The sequence below is a fragment of the Miscanthus floridulus genome, chromosome 18 (genome assembly GCF_019320115.1).
Source record: "Miscanthus floridulus cultivar M001 chromosome 18, ASM1932011v1, whole genome shotgun sequence".
Classification (NCBI taxonomy): domain Eukaryota; kingdom Viridiplantae; phylum Streptophyta; class Magnoliopsida; order Poales; family Poaceae; genus Miscanthus; species Miscanthus floridulus.
In genome coordinates, this window is record NC_089597.1 from 119,161,158 (window position 1) to 119,187,014 (window position 25,857).

Genomic DNA, 25,857 nt, shown 5'->3' on the forward strand with positions numbered 1-25,857 from the left:
ACCTATTTGTCATAATTCTACTAAATTCCTCACAAAAAGCCATATTAGTACTACCAAATATGATGTCATCGATATATATTTGGCAAACAAAGATATCATTATTGACTTTGCGAGTAAACAAAGTAGCATCAACCTTTCCTATCTTAAAACCTTGTTTGAGTAGGAAATCCTTCAAGCAATTATGCCAAGCTCTAGGGGCTTGTTTGAGCCCATAGAGCGCCTTATCGAGCTTGTAGACGTGGTTTGGATACTTGGGGTCTTCAAAGCCCGGTGGTTGCTCTACATACACCAACTTGGATAGGGGGCCATTGAGAAATGCACTCTTCATGTCCATTTGATATAGCTTGAAATCATGATGAGTGGCATAGGCAAGTAGAATACGAATGGATTCTAGCCTAGCCACTGGTGCATAGGTCTCCCCAAAATCTAAGCCTTTAATTTGAGTGAATCCTTGAGCCTCCAACCTTGCCTTGTTCCTTGTTATCATGCCATGCTCATCTTGCTTGTTGTGGAAGACCCACTTGGTTCCAATCACATTTTGCTTAGGCCTTTCCACCAAGGACCAGACTTCATTTCGAGTGAAGTTGTTCAACTCCTCTTGCATGGCTATCATCCAATCTGGATCATCGAGTGCCTCTTCCACCCTACGAGGTTCCAAAGGAGAAACAAACGAGTAATGTTCACAAAAACTTGCTAAACAGGAATGTGTAGTTACCCCTCGTCGAATGCTCCCCAATATGTTATCAATGGGATGATCCTGTTGAATGGATTGATGCACTCTAGAATGTGGCACTTGAGTTGATCTTTGGATGGGGCCATCATCATCATCATGATCAATTGGTGGATCACAACCATGAGCTTGTGGAGGGTTGACTTCGCTTCTTTCTTCATTGTTGAGTTGAGGTTGAGCTTGCTCATTGTTGACACCATCTTCATGATAATGACCTTATGCTTCATTTGATCTCCCATCTTGATTATTTCTTGTTGCGGAAGCTTCACCATGTTCATTGGATGAAACATGATAAATGGTTGGATCAAGATCAACATGCACAACATGGTCTTCATCTTCGTCTTTGACGAGCTTTACTTCAACAATGGCGAGCTTTTTGATTGCTTTGTGTGGAGCTTCTTCATTACCTACAATCTCAACATTGACTTGCTCCTTTTTAGATCCGTCAGTTTCATCAAAAGTCATGTCTACCGTGATTTCAATTAAACCAGTGGTTTTATTGAAAACACGATATCCATGTTTATTAGTACCATAACCAAGCATGAAGCCTTCATCAACCTTTGGTGCAAACTTAGAGCTTTTGGATTTCTTGTTAAGTATGAAACACTTAGATCCAAAAACTCTAAAGTAGTGCACCTTAGGCTTTTTACTGGTTAGAAGTTCGTAGGCGGTCTTTTCTCTTTTCTTGTGAAGATATAAACGGTTGATGGCATGACATGCCATGTTGACTGCTTCTGCCCAATAGTTGGTTGGAGTCTTGTACTCATCCAACATTGCTCTTGCGGCTACTATGAGCATTCAATTCTTTCTCTCCACAACACCATTTTGTTGTGTAGTGTATGGAACTAAAAACTCATGCTTGATTCCTTCTTCATCAAGAAACTCTTCAATGTTGGTGTTGTTGAACTCCGTCCCGTTGTCACTTCTAACTCTCTTGATTTTGACATCAAACTCATTTTGGGCTCTTCTTGCAAACTTCTTGAAGATACCTTGGACTTCACTCTTTTCACGCAAAAAGAATACCCAAGTGAAACGAGAATAATCATCAACAATTACGAAACCATATTTATTACCACCAATGCTTATATAAGCGATGGGTCCAAATATGTCTATGTGAAGCATCTCCAATGGCCTTTCGGTTGTCACAACATTTTTGATGGTATGTTTAGCTCCAACTTGTTTTCCTTCTTGGCATGCGCTACAAATCCTATCTTTCTCAAAAGAAACATTTGTTAGTCCATGGATGTGTTTGCCTTTTTGAAGTTTGGCCAAGTTCCTCATCCTAACATGGGCAAGTCAGTGATGCCATAACTAACCCATGCTAGATTTTGCCATTAAACAAGTCTTAGGATTTACTCTATTTGATGTCAAATCAACTAGATAAAGTTTTCCTTTTAAATGACCCATAAATGCAACAGAGGAATCCTCCCTTCTATAGACTTCCACACCCTTATCCATAAAGAGACAATTGTAACTCATCTCATAAAGTTGTGAGATAGACAATAAATTGTATCTCAACGAATTCACAAGTAAAACATTTGAAATAGAATTATCATTTGATATAGCAATTTTACCCAATCTGAGAAGTTCTCCTTTTCCATTGTCACCAAACACAATATTCCCACTTTGATCATGACTTGGTTGGAATGACATGAACATGTCCTTCTTTCTAGTCATATGATTGGTGCATCCACTATCCAACACCCAACTTGTTCCACCAGAGAAATATTCCTACAAAGACAAATCAAGCTTTTGTTTTAGGTACCCAAAAGGATTTGGTCCTAGGGGGTTAGTCACATAAAACTTGGGCACCCAAACACTCCTCATAATTTCCTTCCTCTTTTGGGCACCAACATACTTGACCACAATCTTGACATCCTTACCCCCAACAACACATATAGTCACTAGCATAGCACCGTAGAAGTGGTGCATGTGGCTTGGGGGCCTCGGATTGCTTCGTCTTGATTATCTTGTCACTTGTAGGTTGGATCTTGGGAATGTAGACCTTGTTGTTGGCCTTGCATATAAGCTCATCAAGAGCAACACCCTTATTGAACATCACACAAGGCACACCATTGATCATGTTCCTTCCATTTGCCTTTCCATCATACCTATTGTAGTCAATGCCTTCCTTGATTGATGGGTGCCTTGATGACTTGTATATAGTCTTGTTGGATTGCTCTTGACACTTGCATCCATTCTTCAAGATCATCTTCAACCTATCAATCTCCTTGTTTTTCTTCTCTAGCTCAACAAGGTTAGTTGTATATGCATTCACATCAATTTTATAGCATCTTTTACAACCATTACTAGTGAAGATATTAGAGTCTTCGATTGCCTTAGGAGAAGTTAAAGTGCTAGCCCAAAGAGTACTATAGTTTAGCTCAAGATTTTGTTAATTTTCTTCCAAGCGTGTGAGGCTTTCTTGAGCTATACTCTTCTCATTCTTGAGGCTAGCTACTTGATCATTAACCGAGGAATATTCCTTAGTCAATTTCTCAATTGAGTCATTGGCTAAAGACAATTCTACGGTTAACTTCTCAACCTTCATCTTTCCCTTGACAATACATGTTTCAAGTGCAAGGTTTTTCTCTCTCTCTCTCTTGAGTGATTATATCTCCTTGCATCTCTAAGCATTTATCCCTCTTCTCTAATTTCTTCATTAGTATTTTTATTTTAGTGAAGGCCTTTTTACCAAATTTCTTTATCATGGTTGCTTCAATTTTTTCTATGTTCTTATCACAACTATCATACTCATCACTAGAGGAATCAGGTGTAACATGTACCTTCTCTCCTTTAGCCATGAGGCAAGTTGGAGTGTAGTAGTTGTTGTCGATGAGGTTGGAGAAGAGCTTCAGTGGTGAAGATAGGTTGGGAAAGAGTTTTAGTGGTGAAGTTGAGTTTGGGAAGATCATGGTCGGTGAAGAAGAGTGGTGGATGGTGATGTTTGTGGCTCCCTTCTTCTTCTCATCATCACTTGAGTCACTATCATTTGACTCCCACTCTTCCCCAAGATGAGCTTCACTTCTCTTCTTGCCTTTGTTCTTCTTGTCTTCATCCTTGTTATGCTTGTGCTTCTTCTTCTCATTAGGACAATTGGCTATGAAGTGGCCGGTTTGACCACATCCATAGCAAAACCTTTTTTTGAATCTTCTCTTTCCATCACCATAGGTCTTGCGGTTGCTCTTCTTCTTCATAAACTTTCTAAGATTTCTAATCACAAATGCAACCTTCTCATCGGAATCTTCTTCTCCACTTGAGGAATCATCCTTCACTTTCTTCTTCTTCTCTTGACTTAAAACTTGACCTTCATGTTGTTGAGTTGCTTTAAGGGCTGCACTCTTGTTGTATCCCATTGTATTAGGATTTTAATTATGAGCATTGATTGCATCTTCATCTAGACACTCATGATGCTTGAGTTTTGAAAAGACTTCTTAGGATGTCATCTCATCATAATTGGGCCTTTCCATGATCATGGATGCTAGCATGTTGTTCTTGGCTCTATAGGTTCTCAACATCTTTCTAGCAACCTTGTTGTCATCCCATTCGGTGCTTCCAAAAGCTCTTATGCGGTTGACCAATGCCACAAGCCTATCAAACATGGATTGTGTTGTTTCATTTTGCAAGAACACAAATCTTTCCAATTCACCATGAAGTAACTCAATGTTGCCTTTTCTCACACTCCTATCTCCTTCAAATGACACTTTCAAAGTATCCCAAATTTGCTTTGCACTCTCCATTCCATTCACCTTTCTAAACTCATCCGGAGCTAGGCTTGACACAAGCAATGCTACAGCTTATGCATTTTGATGGAGGTTGTGCACTTCTTCTAGAGTTATCTCTCTATCTTCATCGGTAGGAATCATCACACCAACATCCACAACTTCCCAAAGTCTTGCGGCAATGAGATGCATCTTCATCTTGTAAGATCAATCGGTGTATCTTGTTCCATCAAACTGAGGTGGTTTGCCAATGTTGATGGAAGGAGTATGTAGAGGTGAACCTTTAATGAGTTGTCCATAGTCAAAGCTCATGTTTGAATATATTCCCTTTCCATGAGCATGCTCACTAGCTCTAATATCACTAGTGGCATCTTGGTTTGCTTCATTCTTGTCACTTGTTGTATCATTCTTGCCACTTATTGCATCATCAATCTTCTTGCTCAATTCTACCTTCATCTTGCTCATCTCATCTTGCATCTTCTTCATTTCATCTTGGAAGAACTTGACTTGAGCAGCCATCAACTCTTTAGCTATTTTCTTGGCCATCTTGGCAACAACGGCTTGCATCTTGTTGGACTCTGACATTGTTTCTTCTCATGCGGTGCAGAGCTAAAAGAAAACCTAGCTCTGATACTAATTGAAAGGATCTAACAATGCCTAGAGGGGGTGAATAGGCATATCTAAAAATTAACTGCAAATGCTAAGTTTAAATTTGTCAGTCAATGTCGAAAGTCCCGACAGTTTGGGTCAGAACTCTCGACGTCATCAGAAGTTCTGGCACAAAACGTCAAAAGTCCCGACGCCTACATGAGCTACAAAAGCAGTGCCAAATTTAACTTTGTGGATAAATAATTTTACAACCCCACTTCCTAGTGGTTTGGTGAAGATGTTGGCTGACTCCCTTGATGTCAAAATGCCTCCAAACCATAGATCGAGTCCAAACCCTAAAATGAAGTTCGGGAGAGAAAGAGAGACAAACTAAAAGTGTATTTGCCCCCTATGTGGGTTTTGGTGTATTGATGACATTCAAATTAGGGACTAATACGATCTTAATGAGACATGTCGTAGCTATTAGTCTCATGAAAGAATCAAAGAGTTGATCAAGATGAAATGGTATCCCTCAATTCTTGAAGTCAAAAAGGCGGATGAACTCAAAACGCTCTCTAAAGATTTTAATTTTGTTTTTGAGTTTAGGATCCGCCGCACTATAAAGAGGGATGCAAATTTAGTTGGTCTAAGGAAGATAGAGTGCTCAAGCATTAAAATAAAATCAAAAGAGAGACACTCTAGCACTCCACGAGCACGTAGATTATTTTTCTATGACTATCGCTGTCGAAAGTCCTGACGTAAGTCGGAACTCCCGACAGTCGGAAGTCATGACTCTTGTCGGAAGTTCTGACTCCCAGTCACTTAGCCTGCGCGATGACTGTGGATGTCAAAAGTCCCGACGTGAGTTGGAACTTCTGACAGTCAGAACTCCCGACATCAGTGGTTCTGCTAGCTGGCTGTCTGTGCTTGTCGGAACTCCCGATGTACGTTGGAAGTTCTGACTGTCGGAACTCCTGACCCAAGCCAGAAGTCCCCACATCAGTGGTGTAGGCTGGCTGTTTAACTACGCACGTCAGAAGTATCGACGTATGTCGGAAGTTTCGACCGTCGGAAGTCCCAACGTTTGCTGGGAGTTCCGACATTAACTTACACGCGTGGACTTCTGACCTTGTGTGAATAGTGTTTTCTGTTAACGTCGGAAGTCCCGAGATCTGCGTTGGAACTTCTAACATAGATCTGAACGGTTAGATTTTCACTTAGAGTATAAATACCACTCTCTTCACTTCTAACCGTTATGGACTTATTCACAGCTGACCCACTTCGTGCAAAACAGCTCCCAAGCAACTAAAGCACCCCTCTCCTTCCCCCTTTTCTCTAATCTTCAATTCTCTTAGGGTTTTGAGTAAAAGGAGAGTGCATTAAGTGAGAGCATCACTTTGGTATGATTGAGCACTTGATTTCTTCATCAAGCTGGTTGATTTTGCGTATATTACTCTTAGGGCTTTGCCCCGAGCCGGCTAGGTGTTGCCCAAGAGCTTTTATCTTATGGAAGAGCCTTGGGAAGTTTGTATCACCCTTCAATTTCTTAGTGGAAAGCTAAGTGACCTTTATGGTCGCTTTGAGAGAGGCAAGGAGGTGGAAGAGACTCTGACCTTGGTGGTCACCTCAACAACGAGGACGTAGGAGCTCCTTTGTGGGGTTGCCGAACCTCGGAATAAATCTTTGTGTCCCGCGTGCTTGTTGCTGTTGCTCTTGTGATTGCTAGAGATTACTTGTATTTGTTTGTCTCTTTCTCTCCCAAACTTCCATTTTAGGGTTTGGAGGCATTACAGCGTCAAGGGAGTGACTCGACATCTTTACCAAACCACTAGGAAGTGAGGTTGTAAGATTATTTATCCGCAAAGTTAAATTTAACACTGCTTTTGTAGTTCATGTAGGTGTCGGAATTGCTGATGTTTGCCCCAAAACTTCTGACAACGTCAGGAGTTCCAACCCAAACGTTGGGACTTCCGACATTGACTGACAGATTTGAACTTAGCATTTGTAGTAAATTTTTAGATACGCCTATTCACCCCCTCTAGGCATTGTTAGATCCTTTTAATTGGTATCGGAGCAAGGTCTTCTCTTTGTGCTTCACCACGTGAGAAGAAATAATGTCGGAGTCCGACAAGATGCAAGCCGTCGCCGTCGAAATGGCCAAGAAAATAGCTGAAGAGTTGATGAGTGCTCAAGCCAAGCTCTTTCAAGATGAAATGAAAAAGATGCAAGATTAGATGAGCAAGATGAAGGAAGAATTGAGCAAGAAGGTTGATGATGCAATAAGTGGCAAGAATGATACGAGTGACAAGAATAAAACAAACAAAGATGCCGCTAGTGATATTGGAGCCAGTGAGCATGCTCATGGAAAGAGAATATATTCAAACATGAGCTTTGACTATGGACAACTCATGAAAGGTTCAACACTACATGCTCTATCCATCAACATTGGCAAGCCACCTCACTTTGATGGAACAAGATACATCGATTCAATGATCAACTTAAGTGCCACATCCTAGAGTGCATCAATCCATTCAACGGGATTATCCCGTTGATAACATATTGGGGAGCATTCAATGAGGGGTAACTACACGTTCCCGTTTAGTAAGTTTTTGTGAATATTACTCGTTTGTTTCTCATTTGGAACCTCGTAGGGTGGAAGAGGCACTCGATGATCCGGATTGGATGATAGCCATGCAAGAGGAGTTGAACAACTTCGCTTAGAATGAAGTCTGGTCCTTGGTGGAAAGGCCCAAGTAAAACATGATTGGAACCAAGTGGGTCTTCTGCAACAAGCAAGATGAGCATGGCGTGGTAACAAGGAACAAGGCAAGGTTGGTGGCTCAAGGATTCACTCAAATTGAAGGCTTGGATTTTGAGGAGACCTATGCACCGGTGGCTAGGCTAGAATCAATTCGTATTCTACTTGCCTATGTCGCTCATCATGATTTCAAGTTATATCAAATGGACGTGAAGAGTGCATTTCTCAACGGCCCCCTATCTGAGTTGGTGTATGTAGAGCAACCACCGGGCTTTGAAGACCCCAAGTATCCAAACCACGTCTATAAGCTCGACAAGGCACTCTATGGGCTCAAACAAGCCCCTAGAGCTTGGTATGATTGTTTGAAGGATTTCCTACTCAAATAAGGTTTTGAGATAGGAAAGGCCGATGTTACTTTGTTTACAAGCAAAGTTAATAATGATACCTTTGTTTGCCAAATATATGTCGATGACATAATATTTGGTAGTACTAATGTGGCTTTTTGTGAGGAATTTAGTAGAATTATGACAAATAGGTTTGAGATGTCCATGATGGGAGAGTTGAAGTTTTTTCTTGGATTTCAAATCAAGCAACTCAAGGATGGCACGTTCATAAGTCAAACCAAGTACACCAACGACATGTTGAACAAGTTTAACTTGGACAAGGCCAATCCCATCAAGACACCCATGCTAACTAATGGACATCTTGATCTTGATCAAGGAGGAAAGGACGTCGATCAAAAGGTATATCGCTCCATGATTAGATCCCTTCTTTACCTTTGTGCATCTAGGCCCAATATTATGCTTAGCGTGTGTATGTGTGTAAGATTTCAAGCTAATCCGAAAGAATGTCATTTGATGGCCGTTAAGAGAATTTTTTGGTATTTAGTGCACACTCCTAATCTTGGCTTGTGGTATCCTAAGGGCTCCACTTTTGAGTTACTTGGCTATTCCGATTCGGATCATGCCTTTTGCAAAGTAACCCGAAAGAGTACTACCAGGACTTACTAATTTATTGGTCGATCCTTTGTGTCTTGGAGCTCTAAGAAGCAAAATTCCGTTGCTTTGTCCACCGCCGAGGCTGATTATGTGGCGGCTGGCACTTGCTATGCCCAACTACTTTGGATGAAGCAAACACTAAAGGACTTTGTATGTGAGTTAACCAAGATTCCACTTTTGTGTGATAATGAGAGTGCCATTAAGTTGGCAAACAACCCTGTAAACCACTCTCGAACAAAGCACATAGACATCCGGCATCATTTTTTGAGAGACCATGAAGCCAAAGGAGATATTGTCATTCATCATGTGAGCACCAAAAAGCAATTAGCCGATATCAAAGCCCCTAGATGAGTCAAGATTTTGTGCTTTGAGGAGTGAACTAAATATCATTGATTCTTGTAACGTGGCTTGATCTCTTGCACACACATTTTGTTTGATCTTGTTAGGAGAAATGAATTAAGAAAACATTGTGTGACAATTTCAAAATCTATTTTATAATTTTCATGAGTGACTATTGCTTTGTGTTGATTGAATAAAATCTAGTCACTTGTGAGAATGTTAGTGTCCATCATATTTTTGCCCCACATGGTGTAGTGAGTTCAAGTTTGAGGGTTTTTTAGTTTCCCTACGTCGGAAGTCCCGATGTAGGTCGGAACTCCCGATGGCCAGAAGTCCCAGCTCGCGTCGGAACTCCCGACTGTCGGAAGTCCCGACGTACGCTGGGAGTCCCGACACAGATCTGACTTTTTGACCATGCTGAGTCGGTTGACCGATTCATTTTTACCTGGCCCAGTCCCTTATCTGCGGTTATCGCTCTTTGGGTTCTCGCTCTCGCCATGGTGCTTCAACACCTTCTGTTGTTGCTCGCTCTTCTAGTGCCGAGCCCCTCTCTTCATCCTCCTCTAGGAAGAAGGCCAACAAGTTCAAGTTCCTAATGACATACATGTTTGGACAGTGTTGGGCAAGTGCTCAACGTGAGCACGATATGCAAGAGAGGCTATATTGGTTGGAACAGCACGCAGGGATTGTATCTTCTCCTCTGCCGCCGTTTGTGCCTCCCATGATCTGTTGGCTCTATATGATGAGGCTTGTGCGGCCTATGAAGATGATGTGACTTCTCGCCCTCATGGCAAGGGCAAGGCGATGGAAGAAGACGAGGATTACATCGAGGACGATGATGATGAAGATGATGATGGTGGTGACGATGGTGACCACGATGAGGATGATGACTATGAGGATGAGTAGTTGGTTTTTCATGTGGCCTACCCCTTTTGGCACTTGTTGACAAAGAGGAAGTGTTAGGCTTTGATATCTTGTAATAAGTTAGTTGGTTATTTTGTTTGGAGACTTTTAAAACCCTTAGCATGTAAGCACTTTGTCGTGTGGTGGCCACTTTGTGATGGACAAATATCTATATATGTTTGTGACGAATGATTGTAGGACAAGTCATGATTATCTATCTAGCTTATTAACTTGTGCTTGTCTCTACTTGTGATGGTGCATGTATTTTGATGGCCATGTGTTGCTTCAAATTTCTACTTTGAAATCTTGGCCATCGTATTCTTTTTATTTGTTGTGTGAAATAACATGTCATATTGCAATTTCTTTTCACGGATATCTATTTGTTCACACACACACACTCGTACATTATTTTTCTGTGACTATCACTGTCGAAAGTCCCGACGTAAGCCAGAACTCCCGACAGTCGGAAGTCATGACTCTTGCCGAAAGTTCTAACTTCCAATCACTTAGCCTGCACGGTGACTGTGGACACCGGAAGTCCTGACCCAAGTCGAGAGTCCCGACATCGGTGGTTTTGCTGGCCGACTGTCTACGCTCATCGAAACTCCTGATGTACATCAGAAGTTCTGACTGTTGGAACTCCTGACCCAAGCCAGAAGTCTCGGCATCAGCGGTGCTGGTTGGTTGTTTAACTGCGCATGTCGGAAGTCCCGACATACGTCGGAAGTTCCGATGTACGTCAGAAGTCCCGACGTTTGTCAGGAGTTCCGACATTAACTTGCACGCGCTGACTTCTGCCCCTATGTGAACAGTGTTTTCTGTTAACGTCGGAAGTCCTGAGATCTGCGTCGGAACTTCTGACGTAGATCTGAACGGTTAGATTTTCACTTGGAGTATAAATACCACTCTCTTTACTTCTAACCGTTATGGACTCATTCACAGCTGACCCACTTTGTGCAAAACAGCTCCAAAGCAACTAAAGCACCCCTCTCCTTCCCTCTTTGCTCTAATCTTTGATTCTCTTAGGGTTTTGAGTGAAAGGAGAGTGGATTAAGTGAAAGCATCACTTTGGCAAGCTTGAGCACTTAATTTCTTCATCAAGCCAGTTGATTTTGCATTTATTACTCTTGGGGCTTTGCCCCTAGCCGGTTAGGCGTTGCCTAAGAGCTTCCATCTTGTGGAAGAGCCTTGGAAAGTTTGTATCACCCTTTGATTTCTTAGTGGAAAGCTCAAGTGACCTTTATTTTTATGCTTTGAGAGAGGCGAGGAGGTGGAAGAGACTCTGACCTTAGTGGTCACCTCAACAACAAGGACGTAGGAGCTCCTTTGTGGGGTTGCCGAACCTCAGAATAAATCCTTGTGTCCCACGTGTTTATTGCTGTTGTTGTTGTGATTGCTAGAGATTACTTGTATTTGTTTGTCTCTTTCTCTTCCAAACTTCCATTTTAGGGTTTGGAGGCATTACGGCGTCAAGGGAGTGACTCAACATCTTCACCAAACCACTAGGAAGTGAAGTTGTAAGATTATTTATCCACAAAGTTAAATTTGGCACTGCTTTTGTAGTTCACGTAGGCGTCAGAACTGCTGATGTTTACGTCGGAACTTCTAACAATGTCAGGAGTTCTGACCCAAACGCCCAGACTTCCAACATTGACTGACAGATTTGAACTTAGCATTTACAGTAAATTTTAAGATACGCCTATTCACCCCCCCTCTAGGCATTGTTAGATCCTTTCACAAACAAATATAAGTAATCTCGAGCAAACACAATAACAAGCACACGGGACATAAGGATTTATCTCGAGATTTGACAACCCCACAAAGGAGCTCCTACATCCTCGTTGTTGAGGTAACCATAAAGGTCAGAGTCTCTTTCACCTCCTTGCCTCTCTCAAAGCAACCACAAAGGTCACTTGAGCTTTCCACTAAGAAATCAAGGGTAATACAAACTTCTCAAGGCTCTTCCACAAGATGAAAGCTCTTGGGCAACGCCTAGCCAGCTAGGGGCAATGCCCCAAGAGTAATAGATGCAAATCTAATCGGCTCGATGAAGAAATCAAGTACTCAAGCCTGCCAAAGTGATTCTCTCACTTGATCCACTCTCCTTTCACTCAAAACCCTAGGGAAATCGAAGATTGGAGCAAAGGGAAGAGGAGAGGGGTGCCTTTGTTGCTTGGGAGCTGTTGTGGACGAAGGTTGGTGAGCTGTGAATGAGTCCGTAATGGTTAGAAGTGAGGAGAGGGCTATTTATACTCACAGTAGAAATCTAACCATTCAGATCTACGTTGGAAGTTCCGACGTAGATCTTAGGACTTCCGACCTTAATAGAAAACACTATTCATGTAGGGTCAAAAGTCAACACGAGCAAGTCAATGTTGGAACTCCCGACAAACGTCAGGGCTTCTGACAGTCAGGACTCTCGACGTACGTCGGGACTTCCGACGTGTGCAAATAGCCGACTAGCAAAACCCCATGTGTCGGGACTCCCGACATGGGTCGGGACTTCTGGCGGGCGCAGACAGCCGGCCAGCAAAGCCCTAGGTGTCGAGACTCCCGAGTTGGGTCAGGACTTCCGACGGCCACGGTCACCGCGCAGGCTAAGTGATTGAGCGTAAGGACTTCTGACGGTTGGGAGTTCCGGCTTACGTCAGGATTTCCGACACCAACAATCACCAAAAAATATTGAGGCTCTTGCGTTTGTACCCTTGTTTTGTATCGAAATTGTGATTTTGCCCCTATTTTTTTGACTTTGTGAATTTACCCCTACTGTGCCATTCATGAAGCACAAGTTTGCCCCTGCTCCGTCATCCACCCCTAACGGTGTTAAACTTTGTACTAAAAGACATGAATGCCCATGCGATTTTGCCCCTGTTTGTTATGCCTAATTGTGATTTTACCCTGATTTGAAATTAGACTTTTTTATTGTATGCTGACAATTGATTAAATTTGGTCAAACATATTTGGCACAACTTACAATTATTTGAACTCGGATTTAATATTGATAAATATTCAAAATTTTAGGACCAAAAGGTTCATAATGCTGGGATGGAAGATTACATAGGATATTACAGAGATCGATTCATATGTAGACAGTGGACTGGACTCCGCCGTGTTTCCGTGTGTCCAGCGTCGGCGTAGCCCTAGACGCTGCCGCCTTCTCCCGGTGAAACCTCCTGAAGTCGGCGCCGACGTCCACGTCCCGCTGTAGGTCACGGCGTCCGGCAACACAACACAATATCGTCCAAAATTTTCTCAAACCTGTGAGGTATCATAATCTGTAGATTGCTCAATGTAGGTAAAACGAACAGATGATTGAGGAATGCATTTCATGTGAACACTCAAATAACCATATACCATGTCCATTCCAGCATTTACTGATTGTACAAGACATTATTAACCATTAATTGATCTAAACAATGGGATTTAATACTTATTACATAAGTAGCACAACAAAATTGTCCTACAAATAGAGTTGCAACATGAACATTCTCAAAAGAAATGAGAGGGAAGGTAAAACCATAACAAAACTAAGCATGATAAAAAGGACCATGTACTATATCTGTTAAAACATATATCAATGTTTAACTGATCTTAAAATATCTTATAATTGGTTGCCAGCTACTAACAGTCTAACAGAGTAATTAGAACTATTGTATTTAACCGGAGATGGACAAAATGATAAAGACGGGACATGAACCCAAATACTGGCACCAACACAATCATCATATCATAATTAATAAACTGGACAAGAATACCTGAGCGCCAATAGGAACGGGCAACAAACCATGAACAGAGTTAGATAAGAATACCTGAGCGCCAATAGGAACGGGCAACAAACCTGAGCGCCAATAAGTACAAGAATACCTGAGCGCTAAGGGTCTTACATCAACTTTGACATAAACATTTCAGAATTTCACAAGATAAGATTCCCCTTAAATTAGAAAATGGAGATAAGTACATTGTTAGAACATCTGCCACTCTTCTCGTAAAACATAGACTAATGTCACTTTGGAACCAAAAAAAGATCTGCCATCTAACAGATTTATGAAATGGGACAGGAATTGGACACAGCATCACAAAAATTGAAGTATTATACCTTGCCAAGGATCAGTTCCCCAGTAGGAAGAGGCACAACTAAAGGAGGAGTGATCCTCCCAGAAGAAAACACTTCTGTTAGTGCCCCAGTCATGCTATTTATTATCATATATTCCCGCCTAATTCCAAGACATATGTTATCACCACACCAGGCCATTGATTTCAAAATATACTCCAAATTCCTTCACTTCAACAAATTCTCTCCCACCTGACAAACAGAGACACATCAGAAGCTTTCTCAAATTACAAATGTGGATGCAGTCACACATTGCCTGCCAAAAAAAGTTCTGAAAGAGACGGATTTCCATGAAACATATTCTGTTCTCACAATTATGACAGGCACACGTTTTAATAAGGTGGAACAGGGAAACCATACCTATTGAAGAACTAGATTAGGCTAAGCATAGATAATACCAATGCCACTAAATCTAAAAAAAAGAATTTCAACAACAGTGTACCAGGGTTTTAATGGGCTCAGCATGTAGGCGCGTGAAGACTGACTAGAGATGAAAATAGTTACTGAATACTACCATGGTATATCTCTGAATAGAAAATTTGACCGATCAATGTGAAGTTCAAAACTCTCAATACAGTTTTAAAACTTAAACAGATTAACTACTCGATTTTGTGCTAGTTTTATACCTCTTTAAGCAAACAAAATCGATCTGACATTCGCACTCCACAACCCAACATATTCCCACTTCCAATCCTCCAATTGGAATTCTACCAAACCTAAACCGATCGCATGGTCAACCCCATGGGAGAAAAAAATAAACTGGAATCATAGTAGTAACAAACAAATAGGCAATGCAAATGAGTTCTCACTGTCGAGGAGGAAGACGGTCAGTCGCTTCTGTCGACCGACGGCAAGGAAGCCCCGCCGCTCGTCCCAGGCAAACACGTTGGCCCCCTTTGTCTTGCTAGAGACGACGGCGACGGTCTCGAGCCCGGGGAGGCGGTGGAGCGCGACCCACTCGGAGAGCGAGATCAGGAGGTCGCGACTGGTGCTGACCTCCATGGCTAAGGGCGGGCGCCGCCAGAACCGCGGCTCCTGCCGCTCCAGCGCATAGGGCCCGTCCCACCGGATCTCGCCGCCGCCGTCGGAGGAGGGGGAAGGAGCGGAGTAGATGCGCAGGGAGCAGTCGGAGCCCCAGAGGAAGCCTTCGGTGTTGGAAACCGCGACGAGGAGCTTCCCAGCGTGGGAGGCTACGGCCTCGATGTGGCCCGGCACGTCGGCCACCAGCTCGACAGCATCATACGCGCTATGCACGGGAGCCTGCGTGGGGAGGAGGAGCAGAGGAAGGAAGGGAGGAGGCGACGCGGAGACCCGCTACCAGGCGCAGCCGGGAGCCGCGTCCAGGCACCGGAGTCGTGGCCTCCCGCTTCTGCAGCCGCCACCGCTGGAAAAGCCGCGCCCAAGCCGATGTGAGCGACGACGCCCTATGCGTTTGGGACGATGAGATAAGGATAATGGGCACTATGGTCATTTTGACTTTGTTTTTCTGATTTAGAATTTTTTTAATTCGTTTAATCCATGTCCATCTGACGGGCGTTAAAAGCAGGGGCAAATGGGCCATTCAGTTCAAAATAACAAGGGTAAAAACACAAAGTTGAAAAAAGAAGGGCAAAATCACAATTAGCTTATTGGACAGGAGTAAGAACATCATTCTCCCAAAAATATTCTATGTGCTTGTGGAGTGCTAAAGTGTCTCTCTTTTGATTTTATTTTTATGCTTGAGCACTATCTTCCTCAGACCAACTGAGTTTGCATCCCTCTTTATAGTGCGACGGATTCTAAACTCGAAAACAAAAATAAAACCTTTGGAGAGCGCTTTGAGTTCGTCCGCCTTTACAACTTCAAGAATTGAGGGATACCATTTCATCTTTATCAACTGTTTGAATCTTTCATGGGACTAATAGCTACGACATATCTCATTAAGATCACATTAGTCTCTAATTTGGATGTCATCAATACACTAAAACCCACATAGGGGGCAAATGCACTTTCACCTCCCACCATATATAATCCTCCGGCTAGCCTTTCTGACTCCTTAAACCCTAGCGCCCCCATTCCATCTCCATTTCCACATGTCTATGTGCAGTCGTGTGAACTCTAAAGAATGGAATCAATTTTTTCAAGCAATTGGATTCGATTTTTTTTCTATGTGTGCATTTTCTAAGCATGCCGGGTTCTTTGGGCCGACGGGCCAGCTACTCGTGCCTAAGGTGCAGCGCGTGGGCAGGCATGACAGAGCCCGCTAAGCCAGGCGTGCTGTGCTGGCTTGACGTCTAACGAACTAAGGCTATCTCTAATAACAACACCCAAAATACAAGACCCATTCGTCCTTTGGGTAGCGCTATAGGCAAAAGGTTTAATACCTATTCGGTATCTTCTCCAACAAACAGACCCAAAAGAGAATCCTTTCTGTAAATGAGTTTCTAGGAGAGAGGATGCCCATATTTAGGTTGTGCCTCTCAGGCAACCCAAAATAGGTCTCCCGTATAGGTACTCTGTTGGAGGCTGATGTAGATAAGGTCCGATCTTCCAATAGGTACGATAGTGTCGATTGGTGGAGACTCGACGTTCACGATCTAGGCTTTGAACCAAGACTGATTCGGACCTCCGCAACTGTTACACCATTGCTCCGTTGGTTATCAACCACGCGAACACGATTGACCTCGCCGAGAAGACTTTCCTGCAAGCGAATCAAGAACACAAGCAAGAACGGGATGAACGAAATCAGAAATTACAAATAAATATGAGGCTTATGATAACAAGAAGGAGTTCAAGTCTTTATTCGAAAGGACTAATCGCCACAGACGAACAAGATTAAGAACATGGGCCCTGGTTCATAGCAAGCGGCCTTGGCGACACAGTTGCAGTAAAACGACGTCTGTTTCACGAGAAAATCAAGAACTAAACAAAACTCAAACCCTAAGGAGAGCGACGGCTACTAATTATAGAGCCCCGGACATCACCCCCCTAGACGCGCCCCTAATGGGCCCAAACACGATACACGGTCCAACGGACCAAAAGACGGTGACGCAGCTCTCTGACAGATTCTGGACGCTGACTTGTTTCGACGAATCCTGTTGATTCCAAAGGGCTTTTGACGTGAGACCACTTGCATTGGCTTTCTTATCTAATTAGCTTTCCATCCATACGTGGATCGTCAAAAACAAAGTCCGGACGCGCCGGTGTGACCAGTTTTATGACAGACTGGTCCTGGAACCCGAGATGGACTCGAACTTGATTTGTGCCTCCACCTTGGTGACTCGAACCGGATGAGTTTCGGGTCTCCTTCTCGATTAGGACAACCTCGCTGGAGCTCATGTCCTCATCAGAGGTTGATTTTAGGTTTCTTACTATCTATTTTAGGTTTATGTGCTAATATGGGTTCCTTGTTGAGACTGTCTAACGAGTAATGCCCTAGCTAGCCTATGTCCGTGCGAGGCCAAGTAGACCATTTGGCAATCTATAGTTGAGATCTCATATTTAGAGAAGTACGAGAATGAGAATATTTCATTTTATGTTCGTTCGAGGTCAAGTAGACCATTCGACCATCTATAGTTGAGATCTCATATTTCTAGAAGTACGAAGTACGAGAACGAGAATATTTCATTTTTGCGATGCATCGGCTTGTACAAGCCGTGTTGTCTAATACTATAAAAATCTAGTGAACAATGGGGCCTGCTTTGAGCACTACCTCAAGCAGACAACCGTAAGACCCATTATCTATGCATTTCATTTTTAGAATTGTTGTTTTTATATTTATTTATACCGAAAAATACATGGAGTTCATTATCTATGGCATAGGACCAACCTCGTTGTATATAGATTGTCAATGTGTGGCGTGAGGTAGGCAACGGGGTTTTGGATGGTAAAGGAAGGCATGCACATTTGACACCGTATGGATGGGATGCGAGCAAAGGGATAATCAAAAAGGTAGAGGGGGCTATACAAAATAGTTATTGCCCCTAGAGATCATTTGACTATCAGAAATAATTTAGCTGCAATGATTTTTAAAACGAAATCATTTGGCTGGTAGAAATTTCAGTCCCAGATTCTCCTTGGCAAAACACTTACCAAATTGATCTCATGACAAATATGAAACTTGATCTCATGACAAATATAATAGTACTTATTTCATATTTTATACAGTACTGCTAAAAAGAGACCGGAGAGCCTCCACCTCCACACATTCTCAACAGAACTTAGCGGAACCTGCCGCATCATCTGGTTGTACTCAAGATTTCTGGCATTCACATTCAGTCCTTGTGAGCCTGGTCGATAATGCTGTGGCAGTCGTGCTTGAACCGAGTCCCCGACAGACGCCAACACGGTGCGCAGCTCAGCGACGGTAACGACATTGGAGTAGCGACCGTAACTACCAGTAAGACTCGAACCAACACCCAGCTATGTTGTTTCCTGTTTAGTTCATCTTGAGTATGACAGTTATAGTAAAAAATAACAACACTAACGACCAAATAAACAACCATAGGACGATACATCCATCAAAATACTTCTCGGATACATCCCTCTCAAACGAAACAACCAAGGACAAACGATTCTTTGAGCAGAAGAGACATGTACCAGCCGAAAGGGCCCAGAAAATCAGGGTGTCAGATCCAGGTGAGTTTAAGCTGGCTCGGATTGAATCTCGCAAGATGGCAGGATGATTGCCAATTGCCTGGACTGATTTCAGTTTCAAAGTCCAAACAAGAAGCTGATCTTGCATAGCAAACAATTTAATCAAAACCAACAAGAAACCATTATAAACACATAAAACTATTAGCAAGCTCTAACAAAAGCAAAAAAACCAACAGGAAACTTCACAAACCAAGATTACATAAAGCAGGAAAAGACATGCAGAGAAATAAGAAAGAATTGCATGGCATTGCATCAGACATCCAAGGAAGGATTTAGCAGCACTAGCTCTCAAGCCTGGCAAGGCGAAAGCTCTTAGGCGGCAACTGCGAATGTAGAGAAACAAGCCTTGATTTTATCATCATTTGCAATGCACTTAAACATGCCTAGGTCCAATCAATGCATCATAGCTAAATGCTAAGTACAAATCATAGTTAGAAAATGGAGTCAGATTCGATAACATGTCAATCAGCACAGGTCCAGAAATCCGGATCCTAAGACTGGGGCGACAAAACCATATCATCATCCTCCAACACAGCCAGCAATGAACAAAACAAAATCACAATAAGGCAAAACAACACCGTTCTGACTAAAGATCCACAAGAACCAAAGAATCAACAACAAATCAAAGCATCACAGGTCATGTAGAATCCCTCGGAGACCCGATTTAAATCACACACCACAGATGAATCAAACAACTGCAGGCGTGAGCCCCATCACAGACCAAACCACAGAGGTTATGATTGGATGGACACCTGCAGCTGAGAGAGCCAGCTGCTGGTTACAGTGTCAAACGGCACTTCCTATCGGTAGGTCTTGAGATCTTCACAGGGACTAGATACAAATTCTGATTTGCATATTGATTGTAAAAAGATGGCATGAAACAATAATAATGCACATCGTATCAAACCTCATAGTAACTTATAGACAAGCAACTTAAGCTGGGTAAAACAGATAGGATATACAAAAGTGAGATAAATCCTCAGAAAGCCAGACAACTGTCGTCATAAGTAAATCTGACGGTAATTCCAGATGTATAACTAATCATCAAAGGAGTAACTACACAGTGCATCATTATTTATAGTTCATGGACCAGAAAAGCAAGCAACAGCAAAAAAACGTTCAGGGGAGAATAGTTACTCAGTGGTGGCAATAGGGTTAATTGGTTCGATTCTGCCAGCAAGTGTCCACAATTCCTTCAGAAGAGGGAGCTTGTTTCACATCATCACAACACCATAAAAAATTGTTAATTAAAAGACAGAAAAAAAATTAAAATGTAATAAAACAAGGACGAAAAAAGAAATTGGCTCTGTTCAGTGGGATAATCAGCATACAGATCAATCTCATCAATAGAGATGGACATGTGATTTGGTCTGTTGAGCTTGAATATTTCCAAGTCGCCACGGCCACTCTTTTGTTGATCCAAATACCAATCTAATCTAACATTTAAAAATCATTAATGATTGTTTAAGGAAACAACTGGGCACAAATTACCAGAAGGATTCATGGTCATCAAATGGCCTCAGACCGTCCTAGTTCATGATAAATATCAACAGATTTGACAAAATTTTGCCTCTTCTGTAACCATCATGTCATCAAAGGCCAAGATCAACGACCATAGTAAAAGATTGCTCCAATTACTTAAAATAAAAAGCTCGTGCAAAAAAAATGTTAAATTTTTAAATACATAAATGTGTCAGAACAATGTTATCAGCACCCTTTTGAAGGAATCAGACAGGGATAACTGTATTTTATTTGTGTTATCATCATCCACATCTCTAAACAGAGCAGAGCATAGAAACAAATACAAGTTTCATGGATCTATCAGATCTTCCTACTCAATATGAAAGAACTGCCATGGTACGTCACAATCACAAAGATTGAACGCTTTCCCTTTCGAAGTTGCACATCATTTAGATCCCGAAACAAGTGGGCAAAAAAGCAAGCAATATCTAGCAAGTTTACACGTGAATGAATATATGTGGCCTTTCCAGGATCGGATTGGCATAAGAACGCCACCAATCAGGATATAACCACACATCAAGAGAATAGCTTGTTGCGCCCGAGCCATTATACCGTGAGGAACGAAATCATCCTCCGGAATTGGTAATGGACGCATGTAACAAAACATATTTCTAATAACAACAATGTAACAAACAAAGAATATGCTAGTTTGTGAGATTTGAGTTCAGACAGCCAAGGGTTCGGTCTTCAACTACCACCAACAAAGTAGCAGCATCAGAAACTCTAGTCCAAAACATAGTTGTTCATCACTACTCGAAATCTCATTCAACCATTGCAGCAGGAAATAAAGACCGGCCTAGTGTATAATAAACTGTAAAAAAGGTTGAATACTGATAATTGGGAGCTCAGACAGCCAAGGGTTTGGTCGTCAAATACTACCGTGGTAGTATCAGAAACTCTAGTCCACAAAAGATTGTTCATCACCGCTCCTATCACAACCTCAACCAGTGCAAACATAGAGAGAGAGAAAAAGAAACAGAACAGCAGACCAAATCAACAGTACAGTAGACGCAGGGCGCCGACAGGACGTAGAGCAAGAGCTGCGAAGGATGCATTGTCGAAGCATCAGCGTTGTCGCCGTAGGCGGCGGCGGCAGCCGGTGGTGGAAGCCATAACCCTAGGAAAGAGGCAGGGTGAAGTGATTATTTATAGCCTCTGGTTGTACAAAAGAAGAAAACCTAGATTTCATGGGCCTGTTTACACTGATTGGGCTTTTGTGGGCCTATTTGCATTGCTTGGGCTTCGCCAGGTAGATTGATCCGCAATAAGGGCATCATTCCCTCAAAAAAGATATAATAAAAAGTAGTATGGCCGAGCCCGAGCCCCGAGGTGACTCGTCGCCGCTCCGACCGCCGCCGGCGCGCCGTGCTGCCGTCAACTCATGACCCGGAAACAAGATGCCGCCGTCCCCAGTCACGCCGCACGACGTGGCCGCTGTCCTCCGCCTCCTGGAGTCCCGCGACCTTCCCGCCGCCGCGCGCCTCGCCGCCGCCTCTGCTTCCTCCTCGCCGCTCCCGCTCGCCGCGGTCCTCTTGCACCGCCCGCTGCCCCCGCGCCTCGGCTACGGCCTCCACGCCCGCGCGGCGCGGGCGGGCCTCCTCGCGGACCGCTACCTCGCTAACGCGCTGCTCGCGTTCTACGTCCGTCTCCCGGACCACCTGCCCCACGCGCTCAGGGCGTTCGACGACCTGCCCCGCCGCGACGTCGTCGCGCACTCCTCCGTCCTCGCCGCCTTCCTCCGTGCGGGCCTCCCGCGCCGCGCGCTCCTCCAGCTCAGGACCATGGCCGCCGGCGGCTACGGCGCCGACGACGACGTCGCCCCCAGCGCGCACGCGCTTTCCGCCTCCGCCAAGGCGTGCGCCGTGCTGCGCGACCTCCGCGCGGGAGCCTGCGTGCACGGGACCACCGTCGTGCGAGGGTACGGCGACGATGGCGTCGTGCTCAGCGCGCTCGTGGACATGTACGGCCACTCGGGCGCGCCGGGCGACGCGCGGAGGGCGTTCGAGGAAATGCGCGCCCCGGACGGGATATGCTACACGTCGTTGATATCAGCATTCGTGCGGAACGACTGGTTCAATGAGGCCCTGCGGTGGTTCCGGGCTATGCTCGCAACAGATGGGGTTTGGCCGGACGGCTGCACATTTGGCTCCATGATGACGGCGCTGGGGAACTTGAAGAGGGCGAGGCAGGGTAGGGAGGCGCACGCGCAGGTTGTGACACGTGGCCTGTGTGGGAACGTGATCGTGGAGAGCAGCACACTTGACATGTATGCCAAGTGTGGGATGATGGTGGATGCACGCAAGGTGTTCGACAGGATGAAGGTCCGGAATGCAGTTTCATGGTGTGCCCTGCTTGGGGGGTATTGTCAAAGCGGGAAGCATGAGATGGTTCTCTCATTGTTTCGACAGATGTATGTGGAGGACAATGACTGGTATAGCTTTGGAACTCTTGTGCGGTCTTGTGCTGGTCTGTCTGCAGTGAAGCTAGGAAAAGAAATCCACTGCTGTTTTATAAGGATGAGAGGCTGCGGAGACGTCATTGTTGAATCCGCACTTGTGGACCTGTACGCGAAATGTGGTGTGGTAGAATACGCCTACAGAGTTTTTAAAAGGAGCAGTGTCCGCAACATGATTACTTGGAATGCCATGATTTGTGGTTGTGCTCAGAATGGCCATGGTGAGCGAGCCATCAGCCTGTTCAATGAGATGGTTAGAGAAGGGGTCAAGCCAGACTACATCAGTTTCATTGGCGTTCTTTTTGCTTGTAGTCATACTGGGATGGTTGAGGAGGGAAGGAACTACTTCAACTCAATGAGCAAGGACTATGGTATCCCCCCTGGTATTGAACACTACAATTGCATTGTTGACCTCCTCAGTAGAGTAGAGCTTCTAGAAGAGGCTGAAGATCTTGTAAACAAGTCACCATTTAGAGATGATTCATCACTGTGGGCAGCAATCCTTGGTGCCTGCGCCACACATACTAACCCAGATGTAGCAGTAAGGGTTGCAAAGAAGATGATGGAATTAGAACCTCAATACCACCTGAGCTATGTTCTTCTTGAAAATGTGTATAGGACGATTGGGCGATGGGAAGACGCTGTAGAGGTAAGGAGGCTGATGAAATCAAGGAAGGTAAAGAAAGAAGCCGGAACAAGCTGGATTGATGTAAACAGAAGCAAACTATACATGTGTAATGCTAAGGAGGCAGCCTCACAACCTGTAGCCTCTAAGGACATCAGGAAATGCAGTCCATATGACTGATATAGCTTTGGCGGTGATTCTGGTATCTGAAATAATGTTTAAAGTCATTTCTCGATTGTACGGATGAATTTGAGCAGGTCTTGTTCCAAATCTGCTGCACAAGTCCTCCCTACATATGTGATGAGTGTGTTCAAACTTCCACTGACTTTATGTGATGATCTGATGAAGCACATACAGGCCTTCGGGTGAGGATCTGAAAATGGTAAGAAAAGATTCAGTGGATTCTGGAGGTATGGGTTTCAAGGATTTAAGAGTTCTCAATCAGGCTTTACTTGCTAGACGGGCATGGAGGCTGGGGCCTTCCTACATAGCCTCTGTGTGTGTCTTTTGGAAGCTAAATATTTCCCTCAGGGTAACTTACTTGATACTGCTCCAGCAGCTGATGGATCCCAAACATGAGGAGGAGTTGAATATGGATTGGAGCTTTTAAAACTTGGTGTGGTGTACAGGATTGGTGATGGGAAAAATACAAGGATATGGAGGGATGACTGGATTCCTCGGGGACACAACTGAGACCAATAGGTAGTACCCGTGTTTGCCGTCTTCGGTGGGTGCATCAGTTAATTGATTCTCAATCTAACTCTTGGGATGAAACTGCAGTGAGGAGGTTTTTCTATCCATATGACGTTGCCGAAAATTTGAAGATCGAGCTTCCTGGTGAAAAAGACGACAGGACTGCTTTGTGTGTCATTATGAAAAAGAAAAACTGTACTGTTTACAATCAGGAGTGCATATAGAGTTGCCATGTGCTTGGCCACTTGCACCATGTTGTGGTAAAACTGGTGGAAACTCAACATCTGAGGAAGGGAGACGGATTTGGGAGGAGCTATGGGAGCTCAAGATAGGCAAAAATCAGAATCTTTGCACGGAAAGTCATAAACAACGGATTGCTACCTCGAGCTATCAAATGCTTTCGACACTTATCTACACAGGCTAATTGTGAGTCGTGTGATCATGACATGGAGGACCGCTTCCATGCATGTGATTCCTGTCCATGCAGCTGCTCTCAGATTTGAAATGCACAAGTAATTGACCTTACCTGCAGAAATGACATCAATGGACAGGGCCAGACTGACTACTCGTTCTCTTGTCTAACTGTACAGAGGAGGTAAAAGCAAATTTCTTAATGATCATTTGGAGGATCGGTTTGTTTGGACTGATGTTTTAAAAGCTAATGGCAAGATATCCATGCATGGTTCAGTTGTTTTCCTAGCCCAGTATATAGGACTCTCTGTCACTTGTCCGACAACAGTGGCAGCAGGTTGATTACAGCAGTAAAGGGAAGTTTCTACCATGGAGTGCTAAGTCCTCAGCTAATACCAAGGAAGTCTTGTGCAAGAGCTGGATGCCGCCATGTCAGGGTACTCGAAAAATTAATGTTGATGGGGCTTTTAACCTTGATAGTCTGACACTGGCTCAGCAGCAGTGGGCATGATTATCTGGGACTGGGAGGGCCAGCCAAAACTTACTTCCTGGCGATTGCTTTTCTTAATGCTGGGATGCTGAAGGAACTGAGGCTGCAACCTGTCTCGAAGGTATCGGTCTTGCGGCTCTCTGGGCTCATTGCTCATTTATCCTGGAGGCTGATTGTGCTGCAGTGGCTGGAAAGCTCAAGGCGCGATGTCAAGAGAGATCATTGATACAACCACTGATCCAATAAGTTCTTCGAGAAAGTGACCTCTCTTAATCGCCTAGAGCAAGTCTTGAAGATTAGGTGTGATCAGAATGAAGTGGCGCACGAGTTATGTCAGATAGCTATTAGACGCCGTGAGGGTCGAGTGTTTTTTATTCTGTTTCTAGGGACGTTGTTGCCCTCCTTTGTATTGACATTAAAATTTAATCTTTAATAAAAACTCTGGTTCGAAAAAATAGGGCCCGTTTGGCCGGGCTCCCGCGGGCTCCGGCTCCTGCACTGTAGCGTCCTGTCGGCCGCTCACGAGCCGATAGGTGCCAATGGGAGCCGGAGCCGCGGGAGCCAGAAAAACGAGCTTCTCCGGCTCCGATGGTGTCAGCGAGAGAGGAAAGGAGGAGAGAGAAAAACGGCTCCGGTGAACAGTGTAGTGTCCTGTCGGCCGCCCACGAGCCGATAGGTGAACAGTGCAGGAGCCGGAGCCCGGCCAAACGGGGCCATAAACTAATGGAAATCAGGATCAATTTGGTCTGCAAAGATCATCATATCTGCTTTACAGTTTGCAACCACAGCCTCTTTTGTCAAGCAAGCTGTCCAAAACTGTAGGCTTCTTTTTGTAAGGAGAAACACATTTAGCTGTGCCTGGTTTGATAATCTATGAC

The 25,857-nt window shown here is 44.0% G+C and overlaps 1 protein-coding gene, 10 non-coding genes and 2 pseudogenes across 12 annotated transcripts; 1 reads left to right on the plus strand and 12 right to left on the minus strand.

Moving 5' to 3' along the window:
• Window positions 1-13,029: 13,029 nt before the first annotated feature.
• Window positions 13,030-21,360, minus strand: LOC136524484 (vacuolar sorting protein 39-like; annotated as a pseudogene).
• Window positions 19,033-19,151, minus strand: LOC136524917 (small nucleolar RNA SNORD14). The gene has a single exon (XR_010776264.1). It is a non-coding gene; the product is annotated as a small nucleolar RNA SNORD14 (small nucleolar RNA).
• Window positions 19,226-19,311, minus strand: LOC136525064 (small nucleolar RNA U31b). The gene has a single exon (XR_010776393.1). It is a non-coding gene; the product is annotated as a small nucleolar RNA U31b (small nucleolar RNA).
• Window positions 19,431-19,616, minus strand: LOC136525028 (small nucleolar RNA Z112). The gene has a single exon (XR_010776362.1). It is a non-coding gene; the product is annotated as a small nucleolar RNA Z112 (small nucleolar RNA).
• Window positions 19,756-19,838, minus strand: LOC136525047 (small nucleolar RNA snoR77Y). Its single transcript, XR_010776377.1, has one exon. It is a non-coding gene; the product is annotated as a small nucleolar RNA snoR77Y (small nucleolar RNA).
• On the minus strand, window positions 19,918-20,017 carry LOC136525020 (small nucleolar RNA R30/Z108). Its single transcript, XR_010776354.1, has one exon. It is a non-coding gene; the product is annotated as a small nucleolar RNA R30/Z108 (small nucleolar RNA).
• On the minus strand, window positions 20,084-20,192 carry LOC136525044 (small nucleolar RNA Z107/R87). The gene has a single exon (XR_010776374.1). It is a non-coding gene; the product is annotated as a small nucleolar RNA Z107/R87 (small nucleolar RNA).
• On the minus strand, window positions 20,301-20,384 carry LOC136525050 (small nucleolar RNA snoR20a). The gene has a single exon (XR_010776380.1). It is a non-coding gene; the product is annotated as a small nucleolar RNA snoR20a (small nucleolar RNA).
• LOC136524998 (small nucleolar RNA R38) lies at window positions 20,471-20,559 on the minus strand. The gene has a single exon (XR_010776335.1). It is a non-coding gene; the product is annotated as a small nucleolar RNA R38 (small nucleolar RNA).
• LOC136525055 (small nucleolar RNA snoR80) lies at window positions 20,755-20,889 on the minus strand. Its single transcript, XR_010776385.1, has one exon. It is a non-coding gene; the product is annotated as a small nucleolar RNA snoR80 (small nucleolar RNA).
• On the minus strand, window positions 20,962-21,064 carry LOC136525022 (small nucleolar RNA Z157/R69/R10; annotated as a pseudogene).
• Window positions 21,143-21,238, minus strand: LOC136525021 (small nucleolar RNA Z157/R69/R10). The gene has a single exon (XR_010776355.1). It is a non-coding gene; the product is annotated as a small nucleolar RNA Z157/R69/R10 (small nucleolar RNA).
• Window positions 21,361-21,622: 262 nt separating the features above from the next.
• On the plus strand, window positions 21,623-25,413 carry LOC136521856 (pentatricopeptide repeat-containing protein At1g03540-like). 2 transcript variants are annotated; one of them, XM_066515617.1, is made up of 2 exons: window positions 21,623-24,087; window positions 24,166-25,413. In XM_066515617.1, the coding sequence occupies exon 1, from the start codon at window positions 21,703-21,705 to the stop codon at window positions 23,563-23,565; it is 1,863 nt and encodes a 620-aa protein (XP_066371714.1). In that variant the 5' UTR covers window positions 21,623-21,702; the 3' UTR covers window positions 23,566-24,087; window positions 24,166-25,413. The 2 variants fall into 2 exon arrangements, with proteins under 2 accessions (XP_066371714.1, XP_066371715.1); XM_066515618.1 differs by having other exon boundaries at window positions 21,623-23,767; window positions 23,945-25,413.
• Window positions 25,414-25,857: the final 444 nt, after the last annotated feature.